General features: G+C 49.4%; 1 protein-coding gene and 1 long non-coding RNA gene across 10 annotated transcripts in view; one reads left to right on the forward strand and one right to left on the reverse strand.

Annotated features, from left to right (window-relative positions):
• Positions 1–11256, forward strand: part of FAM219A (family with sequence similarity 219 member A) — a 54308-nt gene extending 43052 nt beyond the window's left edge. For 2 of the 8 annotated variants that reach the window (XM_029919912.1, XM_029919917.1), the window contains exons 2-6: positions 3416–3515; positions 6751–6853; positions 7074–7154; positions 7760–7814; positions 8365–11256. In XM_029919912.1, the coding sequence (XP_029775772.1) occupies positions 3416–3515; positions 6751–6853; positions 7074–7154; positions 7760–7814; positions 8365–8520 (495 nt within the window). In that variant the 3' untranslated portion in view covers positions 8521–11256. Of the gene's footprint in view, positions 1–3415; positions 3516–6750; positions 6854–7073; positions 7155–7759; positions 7815–8361 lie in introns of all 8 variants that reach the window. The other 6 variants (XM_029919911.1, XM_029919915.1, XM_029919914.1 and 3 more) reach the window with 3 other exon arrangements.
• Positions 1547–11365, reverse strand: LOC115276103. 2 transcript variants are annotated; one of them, XR_003901815.1, is made up of 4 exons: positions 11272–11365; positions 10308–10367; positions 2857–2949; positions 1547–1654 (listed from the first exon to the last, which is right to left on the reverse strand). It is a non-coding gene; the product is annotated as an uncharacterized LOC115276103 (long non-coding RNA). The 2 variants fall into 2 exon arrangements; XR_003901814.1 differs by having other exon boundaries at positions 2857–2971.
• Between the last annotated feature and the right edge of the window lie 182 nt (positions 11366–11547).

Below are 11547 nucleotides of genomic sequence, written 5' to 3' on the forward strand. Positions count from 1 at the left end.
TTATTTTCTCTACTTTTTTGTAACATTAATAATTTCCATAATAAAGCATTTTTAAAGAACCAGATTGGATTAAATCAATGGATTTTTGACGATCTTATTTTTAAGCAATCTCTAAACCCAATGTGGAGTTTGAACTCACAATACCAAGATCAAGAATCAAATGTTCTAGGAGCATCTCATTGACTCAGTTGGTTAAGCATCCAACTTCAACTCAGGTCATGATCTCACAGTTTGTGGGTTCGAGCCCTGCATAGGGCTCTGTGCTGACACCTTGGAGCCTGGAGTCTGCTTTGAATTCTGTGTCTCCTTCTCTCTCTGGCCCTCCCCCATTCACACTCTGTTTCTTTCTTTATCTCAAAATAAGTAAACATTAAAAAAAATTAAAAAAGAAGAGTCGCATGCTCTACTGACTGACCCAATGAGGCTCCTCAAATTAATGGATTTTAATTTTTCATTTTTAAGCAGCAGAACCCTTTCTCCAACCAAAATCTTATAGAAAGGCTGATAAATAAATGAAATAAAAGAGGATCTCCATTATCCCTACTCTTGCTTCCCTCTTGGACTCAGCCCCACCCACGGCATAGCGTTCAGGAAACACAGTTTAATGAAAATCGCTGGACCAGGCCAACTCTAAGGATTCTCCTGGCACTTTTGCCTTCCTCTAATTATATTGGCTTTGCACTGGCCATTAGCCTATATATCCTGTCCCAGAAACAATGAGACTGGGCTATTAATCATTTCTGCAGTCTGTGGAGAATTTGTTTGAAGGGTTGCAGAAACATGAGTTGCTGTTATAGATGCATTTCAATGTCTGTCTCTGCTGAGTGTTTAATAATCTTGCTAATCCTCACTCTAGTTCCTGGATCTAGCTAACTCCTGTCAGATGTCCTTGGGGGGCATTTTAAATTCTCCCTGATTTCTTGGAGCCAGACGTTCCCTTCTGCCTGGATTCTCTCTGATACTTAACATTCATGAATATTTCACATTTAACCTGATTACATTTCCATGTGATGGTCACGGTGCATTGGCTGTGTTTCTTAGGGAAGACATACAGGAAGCCCACAATAAAAGCTTGAGTTTTCAAGTGCAGCGCCAGACATCTTTGTTCTGCCGTGAAGATGGCCTTCTATCATGGCCAGTGACAGGGGAGATGCTGTATGGTGGGCTTTGCATGGGACTTCTCAAGCCTCGGGTTCTGCATCCTGGCTTATGACCCAAAGGGACTGGAGGTTTCTCTCAGGAATCAAAAGCCACCAAGACCTGCCCAGTGGTGCCAAGGACCAAATCTGTGGCTCTGACCAGAATTATTTAACAGCTTCACAGGCTCCACTCAGACCCTATTCTTTCTGCATAGTCTCCCTCCAATTTTACCATTTCCACCCAGTACCTTCAGCCTGAAAGTAGTAACTTTGATGAACTCACCTGTACTGAGGGAGAGGTTAGCCCCAAATGCCTGAGGGGCTCATGTGTTTAAAGTCAGCCCCAGGGAAAGGATAGTGAGGCTTACATGGATGGAGGGGTGGAGCATTAGGGAGAAGATGCATGATTGGGAGGCCATAGATTTAGAATGTTATTCCAAACTGTAGAAGACATCAGGGCTCCCCAAGGAGAGAGAGGTGGGCTGAGGGCAGAACCCTACAGAAGAGACAAAGGGCTGTGAGAGAAGACAAAAACAATGGTTAAAGAGGCATCATGAGTGAAAGAGCACAGCGTCCTCAAAGCCAGAAGAGGAAACCATATCTAAATGGATGGGATATGTGTGTCATGTGAGAAGTACTACAGAAAATGTAATGTGACTAAGGAAATTGGAAAGGTGCCAATACTTCCCTGGTAGGACCCCTCAGGCATGTTTATGGGCTTTGCCCTTTAAGAAGCCATCAGGCTGCTTTGAGAGTGAGTCCTACCTGTGGCCCTGAGGGGAAAGCCAGAACCCAGCTGTCAAGTCTTCATGCCCCCTACAGGTAGTACCTCAAAGCTGTTTTGGCTGCAGAGAAATATGTCAGGGCCACTAGAGGCCTGCTTTTCTAAGTTTGCAGGGTACAAGTGCTATCCATAAGGAGTCTCTCAAAGAGAAACTGAGACAAGGAGGCAGAGAATAAAGAATTGGAGAGAATTGCAGCATGAGCAATTGACTGAGATGCAGGCACTGCAGCACGCCACTTCTGAGCCCTGGCCCCTACAATACCAGTGAAGGGGTGGGGATCAGAGCAGAGGACCGAGGCCCAGGTTTTGCCCTCAGGGGTTCACAAACTACTGTGGTGACACAGCCCATCCAGGATCACTCCAGATGCCTGAAGCAACATGGGCAAGGCCAAGATTTCCCTCCCAAACACTCTAGACTTTTTCCTTTCCCCTTGATGACAAACATGTTTTCATCCCCACTGTCTCATTCTAAATGGATTCATAATGGTTATATGTCCTTCCCTTGCTGGGTCACTCAGATTCCTGGGCCTAACACTGTGGGGCCAATCCTGGGGCATTCTACCTGTCTGTCTGCATCTCCAGGGTCAGAGCAGGCACAGCCTTGGGTCCACTCTGCAATTCTCAGACTTTGGGCTTACCATTCTTTAGTCCTAGGCAGCTGCCTAGAGTGGCAAGATCATATCAATGATTGACCATCCGTTTCTCAGGAAGAATGTGAATGACTCTAGCCCCTTCCAACTGACTAAAGCAGAGTGAGCCAGGGCCCTGGACCTTGTAGCCGAGGTTAGCATGTTTTGAAGGAAACAGTGAGGCTGGATTACTGAGCAGCACAGGACTAGCTGGTCACCAGCTGATTTGCTGTTATTTGTCTTCTAACCTACCATACCCCTACAACCTTTCAGATTCTCCCAGGAGATACTCTTTAGGACTTACCTGTGAAATGGAGAAGGCCTCATGAGAATTCTTTTTGTCCAGTGGCTGCAGCCTTGAAGTCTGGCCTGGCTTGGCTAGTCAGTTCTCTGAATCCTGTGAAGGAACCCATTCAATACTAGGGAAAACAGAAGAAGGTCTAACTTAGAAAGCATCTACTCTTACCTTTATCCAGACTTAAACTCACAGGAACCTGGAAATACCTTACCAAACAAGTGCACAAGAAGGGCTCTGAGGAACATGGCAACGAGTATGGGATGTTGAACAAAGATAATCTTGTGGGTTTAAGGAATTACAGTAGGCTTTCTGGGAGGAGGTTGGATCACACAGGACTTTGAAGACAGACATGCAGGTGGGTGTAAGTGGGGCTTAGATCCACGGCTCTTTACTTAGTTCGGGTTCTTCCTTTCAGGGTGTATGGGTCTGCCCTTCCCTCCTCAAATCACCTGCCTCCTGCCAGGGGTTAATGCCTCAGAGGATGAGTGGGAGAACCAGTTTCAGGGCTGAGAACAGCCCCTTTACACTTCTAACAATTCTCTGTTTCTCTGCTTTCTCCCCACAGGACCCAGCCGCCGCCTCCATCTCAGACGGGGACTGTGACGCCCGGGAGGGTGAGTCAGTAGCCATGAATTACAAACCATCCCCGCTCCAAGTGAAGCTGGGTGAGTGTGTCTGGGGGGGTGAGGGAGATGTGGGGAGTGGACAAGGTGCTCTAGGCTGGGTCTGCAATGAGGTGGCACAAATAAACCAACTCAGACTAGATGATTCCAAGACTCAAGCCACCAAGTCATTGGCACTACCAGGCACCTTATCTCCCGCAAGGCAAAGAAAGAAGTCGTAGTCTTATGCAGTGACTGAAGCACTAGGAGGCATCTCTGAGGCCAAGAAGGTTCCAGGTGTTCAAGGGGATAGCTTCCAAGATAAAACCATGGAACCCCAGAGAGAGGATTAGAAGTTCCATCAAAAGCTGGACAAGGCTGGGAGAAAGCTGCCTTAGAAGTGGGGTGTCAGTTACTATATTTAAGGAGTAGAAAGGAGTAAGGATCCCAAAATCTAGAAACTGAGATCCTCTCCCCATTTCTTCCTCACTCATCTGGAGATCTCAGGGCCTGGCTGTCTCCTGTTTGGGGGTGCTTTCCCTCAGTTTTTCAGGAAGCCCAGATATCTACCTACCCTCTTTCCAGGGTCTCCTGTCCCTTGGGGGTTTATTTCATGTCCACTCTGAAATCAGTCTTGGCCACAGCCTGCTTCTTTGAAGTCATTGGCTCCCACCCACCTCCCATGGCTCCTGCAGCTGCTGTTCTCACCTCACCCTCCCCCCTCCACTCCCCTTCTCCCTTCAGGGACCAGAATTTTGCTCACCAAAGGCTGCTGCTTATAACAGACTTAATAACTGTGGTTTCATGAAGAGGAATACAACACAGTGCATCCAGGAGGGAGTTTATAATTAAATACAACACATCAGTATCCTCCGAACTTCTCTGCCATCCCTGCCACCCTCTTGGCCGTTTTCTCCTCAGACCTCAGCTGCCCATCAAATACTGGTCCTTTCCTCAGTCCTGGGAGCCTTTTCCCATTCGCTGTGAAACTTCTCCCTCTGTAGCTACCAGAGCTCCTTTGCACTGAGTACTGTTTCTTTTATTTAGCTTTTGGGGGTTTTGTTGTTGTTGTTCTTGTGGTGCGTGGGTATGTGTGGTGTTTTTTGTTTTGTGTTTGTTTGCTCGTTTGTTTTTACCTTGCTTCTCTCATTCCAGACTACATGCAGGGATCTCCTCTTGCTGTTTTTCTAAACAAGAGAGTTCTCAGTGGAATTTGTTCATCTTCCCAAGACAGCAGACTCAAACTGCAACCAGTTCTATTTATTTATTACTGTTTAACAAGTCTTTTAACAAGTGTAACTTCTTCTTTTACTCTCCCCACCACAGTCTCCTCCCTGAAGACAATCATTCTAAGCCTTTTTAGTTTCTCTTGTTTTATTTTCTATTTAACACAAGTGGTATCATACTGTACACATTTTTCTAAAACTTTTTTTGTCCTGTTTTTGTTTTCCACTTAATGGCCTGGAGCCCCTGCCAATGTCAGTATATAGAAATTAACTTCACGGGTTTTTTTAAGCTTATTAATTTTTTATTTTGAGATGGAAAGCACACACACATGCACACTCCTGAGCAGGGAAGGGGCAGAGAGAGGGGAAAGAGAGAATCCCAAGCAGGCTCCACACCCAGCCCAGAGCCCAAGTACATAAGCAGGGCTTTATCCCACCACTGTGAGATCGTGATCTGAGCCAACATCAAGAGTCAGTAGCTTGCCTGTCTGACCTACCCAGGTGCCCCTAACTTCACACTTTTAAATGGTTGCATAGTAGTCTATAGTTTGGTTTTGCCAGTTTATTGTTTGCATTTTTTCACTATTTCAAACAATTCTAACATGCTTTTAAAATAACACTTTTTGGGGGGCATATGTGGCTCAGTTGGTTAAGCATCTGACTTTGGCTCAGGTCATGATCTCACAATTTGTGGGTTTGAGCCCCATAGTCAGGATCTGCGCTGACAGCTCAGAGCCTGGAGCCTGCTTCAGATTCTGTGTCTCCCTCTCTCTGTCCCTCCTTCACTCATGCCCTGTTTCTCAATGAATCAATAATAAGTAAAAACATAAAAAAACTAAAATAACACTTTTTCTTCCCTATTATATTGCCACCAAATCTCCTCATGAATATCCACAACCCTGTACCAGTTGCATGCAGGATAATCACCACCAGAAACTTTAAAGCAAATTGCACCCCCTAGAGTTCTGGAGTGGTAATGGCAGCTGAAAAGAAGCTGGGAAAAAATTGGAATCAGATGAGCAGTGGCAAAGAGAGGGTCAGAGACTGAGAGGTGAGAGACCAAGAGACATGGAGGTCAGGGGAAACTTCAGAGTCACAGTAGCTGGAAATTCCCATTCCATCTTTCCTCTCTGGAGCTAGTGGTTATTTTATGAGAGCTGTCCCCTAGCATCCCTCTCCACTCATCAGTCCCTTTTTCCACATCAGGGCTTAAGATGAGTAGGAAATAGTAGACAGGCTTCCTCCAGGAACCAGGCAGCTACTGGCTACTGGTGACAGTGCCACATACCAGGCAGTGGGTCATCTGGTGACCAGCCCGTGGATCTGGTAGATCTAGAGCCTTGGAGAACTCAGAGGCTGGCACCACAGTCAGAAGTATAGCCAGAGGAGCTCCCCAGCCTCCTGCCTCTTACCCTGCTAGCCACATTCTGCCTCTCCCACTCCACAACTTCAGTTGCTCGTTTGGCTTCTGCCTTAATCCCAAACTCCTTTGTCTGGCATTCAAGGCCTTCATACTCTGGGTTGTAGCCAGAGCTCCCAACCCCTTAGCACAGGGTTTAAGACATAATGGTAATAGATGATTTTTTAATAAATGATTGAGTAAATGTATCCTAATTTTCTAATCTGACCTCCTTCCAACTTCACTCCTCTATCCCATTTGGACCCATACTTATTCTCCTCACTTCTACATGCATTTCTGTATATGCTATCCCTCCTTCCTAGAATGCCCTCCTCTCTCCTCTGCAGGAAGCCCTGACTTCTCCATCCTTCTCCTTCATCACTTCCTCTCCAGCCTTTCTTTGGCATCAAGCACACACTAACTGCCCCGCATTGGAGTAGAGCTCCTGGAAGACAGGAGTCAGCCTCTTCCTGATGCCCCTCACTATCTGCCTCAGGTGTGCAGGGCCAAGTACTGTCTCCACCAAGCAGCAGGGCCTGGAGTTGGGATCTCTGCCTCAGTTCCTAGAGAAGCAAGGGGTTTCACATTGGAGGCCCAGCCCAGCCAACCCTGAGCAGGAAGGTAGGGTGGCCCTGGGAGCAGGACACAGCCTCCTTCCCATGTTCTCCTGCAGAGAAGCAGCGGGATCTGGCCCGGAAGGGCTCCCTGAAGAATGGCAGCATGGGGAGCCCCGTCAATCAGCAACCCAAGAAGAACAATGTCATGGCCCGGACAAGGTAAAAGCCCCCAATCCCACCTAGACCTTGCCAGTCAACATCTATTTCTGCTGGTCCTACACTTCTCCTGCTTCCCTCTTTCCTTAGTCCCAGTTTCTCTGAGAGGAGAGTCTCAGCAGGATCCAAGGGACAGGGGGAGTGGTGGGTCAGGGCCTAACCCCATTCCTCACCAGGTTATGTGCTCCAGTCACCAATCCAGTGCCCTAAATTTTCTACCCAGGCTCGTCGTCCCCAATAAAGGTTACTCCTCACTTGACCAGAGCCCAGATGAGAAGCCACTGGTCGCTCTTGACACGGACAGGTATGTACAGGGATGTGGGGACAACCGGGCAAGCCACAGAAACCTTTGTGAACATACAAGTGGGCTGTACAGGCCACACCTGCTATATTGTCAGAACAATTGGGTTGTTCCTCAAATAGTCAGGAGTTCTCCGAGGACAAATTCTCCAGGGAATGGAATTTTTTACCTGGAGGTGGGAAGAGCAGAGAGAGGAAAAGGAGATTGGCACAGTCTGATGCTATCCTGGACAACTGATCCAATAGCTGCCTCTTGAATGGGCCCTGATTTGATGTTTCCTACTGCTAGGAACACACCTAGGTACACTTGAACTTTGGGAAAACCCAACAAGTCAGGGGGACTTGAGACTAGACAAGTGGTGAGAGAATGGGGTTAAGAGTGTAATAGCTCTATTTAGGAAGAGGTTAAGGGTGGCAATTTTAGAAGGATGGGGCTAGGAAAGCTGGGCTTTTGCAAGGCAAGCACAGTTTTTATTTAGATCTGCTATTATTTGAAAGCGTGGGGGAGGGGGAAGGTATTGACTAATGGGGTAGGAGGTGGGATGGAGGGAGTTTTCCATTTAATATAAGGGAATCACTACCTCTCTGTCTTCTTTCTTCCACCACCAGCGATGATGACTTTGACATGTCTAGATATTCCTCTTCTGGCTACTCCTCTGCTGAGGTGAGGCCCCACTCCTTAGGGCCCTACGCACACACCTGAACAGGACCACCTCCATCCAAGGACAGGGGGTGGAGCCAACACCAAATCACACCCTGAGTGGAGCAATGGGCAAAGCTAGATGGAGCCCCATGGGGGTGGGGCATAATGGGGCAGGGCCTAGGGTGAGACAGTGTCTAAAGAAACTGGAGGGTGTTAAAACACTGGCCTCAAGTGTGGGGAGCCCAGTTTTAGGGTCAGGGCTTGAGCATGGGGTTAGAATAGTGTTCTTAAACAGTGTGAAATACAAAGCGATGCTTTATGGGGTCAGCCAAATAGAGACAGAAGTTGCCCTAGAATGGGATGTGCTTTGAAGAGAGGCAGGGCCTCGAGGATGTACCTGTAAGAAGTGAGGCCAGAACTTAGGCTGGGGCCTAGGGAACGGCAAAACCTGGCGTTTTGGTGACCTGGGATGGGAATGAGCTAGGTGCAGATGGCCTGGGGATGCAGCCGGCTGTGGGTGGTGCCTCAGGATTCCCCTGAGCCTGACCTCCCTCCCCTTTGTCTACAGCAGATCAACCAAGATTTGAACATCCAGCTGCTGAAGGACGGCTACCGGTTAGACGAGATACCTGATGACGAGGACCTGGACCTCATCCCCCCCAAGTCTGTGAACCCCACCTGCATGTGCTGCCAGGCCACGTCCTCCACCGCCTGCCATATTCAGTAGCGGGCGGGGCCATTGCGGCCACCCGGGGCAGGGCCCCCGCGGGTCAGGTTGGACAGGGCAGGGGCCAATCCCTCCCCAGCTCGTCTGCCTGCCTCCGGCCCCGTGCCCCCTACAGCCGCCAACCTTGTAACAGTCATTGCTTCCTCCTATGGTAGGACGTGTACCTCTGTGTGTTCATGGAGCCGGAGAAACCAAAACCGGGTCTGTCTCCACCCTGGGGGCTGAGGAGCGGTGGGGGCTGTTTGTTCAGTTACTTGGGGGATCTTGCCCAGCACCCTGCCTACCTTCCCCAAAGCTCCAGTCGGGTAGGGGGAAGGAAGGACTAGACAGCAGGGAGGACAACACTAATGAGTGGGGGGAGGGATCACGAAGCAGGGTGCTTGGCCCCACCCCAGTGAAGCCATGAGTCCTCTAGCCCAGCCTAACAAGGAAAAGGGCTGGGAGGGAGAAAGGCCCAGGGCAGTGGGAGCAGGGCCCAGCACCTCAGAGCCCCCTCCACATGCCCCCTGCTGGCCCATATAATTTTTGTGTTTCCCCTTCATCTCCAGATGGGAAGCCTGGCAAAGCTGCCCAGTGGGATACTGCCCCCCCCCCATAGAATCACTGCCTTCTTCCTCCTTTTTGCCCCATTCACCCCTTCCTTGCTCTCTGGGTCCTGGAGGAAGGTAAGGTGGGCCTTAGAGACAGGCCAGAGTTTGAAGTGATATGATCTGTCCTCACCCACCCCCCAAGCAACACATCTATCTCTCTGCCAACTTCTCCCACCCCCTGCACTTCTGTTTTTTGGTCTCCATCCCTGACTGGAAGCAGGAGGTAAGGCTGGGCCCCGAATGCCCCATGCCCATCTCTCTCCAGCCCAGGATCCCAGACACTGCTTCCTAGTAAGAATCTTCAAGGAAGCAAGTTTAGGAGAATATAGTGGTTGCATTGCATGTGTATGGTAGGGAGAACCCGGCAGAATGGGTGTGTGTGTCTGAGGCTGGCAGGTGTGTATCTGTGTTGGGAGATGTCTGTTTCTGTCCCAGATGTGAGTGTCCATGGTGGGGAAGTGACTATGTGTTCTGTTAACAATGTGAGAGGCTGCTCAGCAGTGGATCGAGAGCCCTGGACCTGGAGTCAGAGGCTGGGGTTGTGGCCCTGGGCCCCCTTTCTGTGATCTTCAGCAAGCCACTTGTGTTCTCTGTGCTTCAGTTTCCTCAGCTGTGAAATGAGCAGTTTCTGAAATTATTTTTAAGGTCTTTGCAAACCTGAAGTAATTTCTTCATAGGAATTTCTGTGGAGGTGTGTAGGAGGATCTCTGTGTGTCTTTGAATGCACCTAAGGGGCTTTCTGAGTTGTATGTCAGTGTGGAAAGGAGAGGGGAAGTTCCTAAGGGACCTGTGTATGTTTGGGATCTATTTGGGAACACATGTGTGTGTGTCTGTGAACATGTATGTGTGGGAGGGTGTATGTTGTATGTGTAACTCTATGCAGTGTCTGTGAGTCAGAATGTGTGTACTGCTGCTTCTGCCGCTGGTGCTGGTGGGGGGCGGGGACAGGGCAGAAAAGCTGAGGATGAAAATCGAGAGGGAGGAGGTAACCAGACCCACCCCCTACTCCCCACCCCTGCCAACTGGGCAATATAGACCTGTCCCTGTGTGAAGAAAAATGGTAGCACAGATAGCCTAAGACTGCTCAGGTCTCATGCCCACAAACCCCATATCCCAGGACCAGGGTGTCGACTCCCCATCCCTCCATGCTGACAACCCCCACATGCTAATGTATCTACTCTCATATATACCACTCACGTGCTGCAAGCATGCGGACATGCACAGCCCACTCCCTGGATGCCATTCCTGAGATGGGAGCTGAAGGAGGGAGAAGGTAGTGAGAAGAGAGAATGAGGCTTCTGGCATGCGTGCACCACACGTGTGGGCTGCCAGCTCCAAAGTTTTGAGGTGCAGCTCTCTACCTTCAGTTCCTCCAACCCACCCCTACCTCCTCTAGCAGGGACTCTAACTAAGTGATGAGAAAATGCCAAATGGAGGCAAGGACAAACACGGCACTTGCAGGGCCTACAGGGTCCATAGTGGCCCCCATCTGAGCCTCTCTCTCCCACCCTGGTCAGCATCCCCATGCCATCATCTGGGCCCCAGAGTCAAGCTTCCTACCACAAGTACCATCACCCTGGGCTCCCTGATTCACCCTTCTAGAACATGGGAACCTCCTCTTTTCTGGACAGGGCCCCCATGAGGGCTCATATAGACTACTGCCTTTGCTGCTGACTTGCTCTATGACTGGCCCACTGCTCAACCTCTCTGGCCCTGCAAAACCAGGGAAAAGCTCCCTACTCACAGGACATACTAGTTCCCTGGCAGGCAAGGGCTTCCAACTGAGGCAATGCACAAGTGGTGGAGAGAAGTAGGAAGCTGGCAGCCAGCACCTTCTGGGTCTAGGAGAGTGTGTGGTTCCCTCCTTCCCTTTCTGGGGTGTTGGAGGGGAGGAATCGAGGCCTTAGCTTGCCCCCCTGTCATCCTTCCCCCTTGTAGATACTGCCTTAACACTCCCTCCACCCTCAGCTCTGGCTGCCGACCAGCCAGGTTTCTCCGTGCTCACTAATTTATTTCCAGGAAGGTGTGTGGAAGACATGAGCCGTGTATAATATTTTTTTTAACATTTCCATCGCAGTATTGACCATCATCCTTGGTTGTGTATCGTGTAACACAAATAATGATATTAAAAGCATCGAATAAGCCAGCCTCAGCTCCCTACCTGGGTTATGGGCAAGGGGCAGGTGGTCTGGGAAGGGGAGAGAACCGATTCTCTGAATACACATTTCACTCTGCCTCCACTCATGGGTTCCCAGGCCAGACCTGCCACTGATCTTCTGCATGACCCTGGACAAGTTGCTTGATGCCTTGTAACCTCCATTTCTCTTCATCAAAGTGAGACGTTTGGCCTAGAAGATCTTCAGGGACCCTCTGAACTCTTGGAAGTTGGGCTTTTTAAAAGAGGCTTGAGGCAGTAAGAGGCTGGGGGTGGGAAGGG

This window comes from Suricata suricatta, chromosome 13 (genome assembly GCF_006229205.1).
Source record: "Suricata suricatta isolate VVHF042 chromosome 13, meerkat_22Aug2017_6uvM2_HiC, whole genome shotgun sequence".
Taxonomy (NCBI): Eukaryota; Metazoa; Chordata; class Mammalia; order Carnivora; family Herpestidae; genus Suricata; species Suricata suricatta.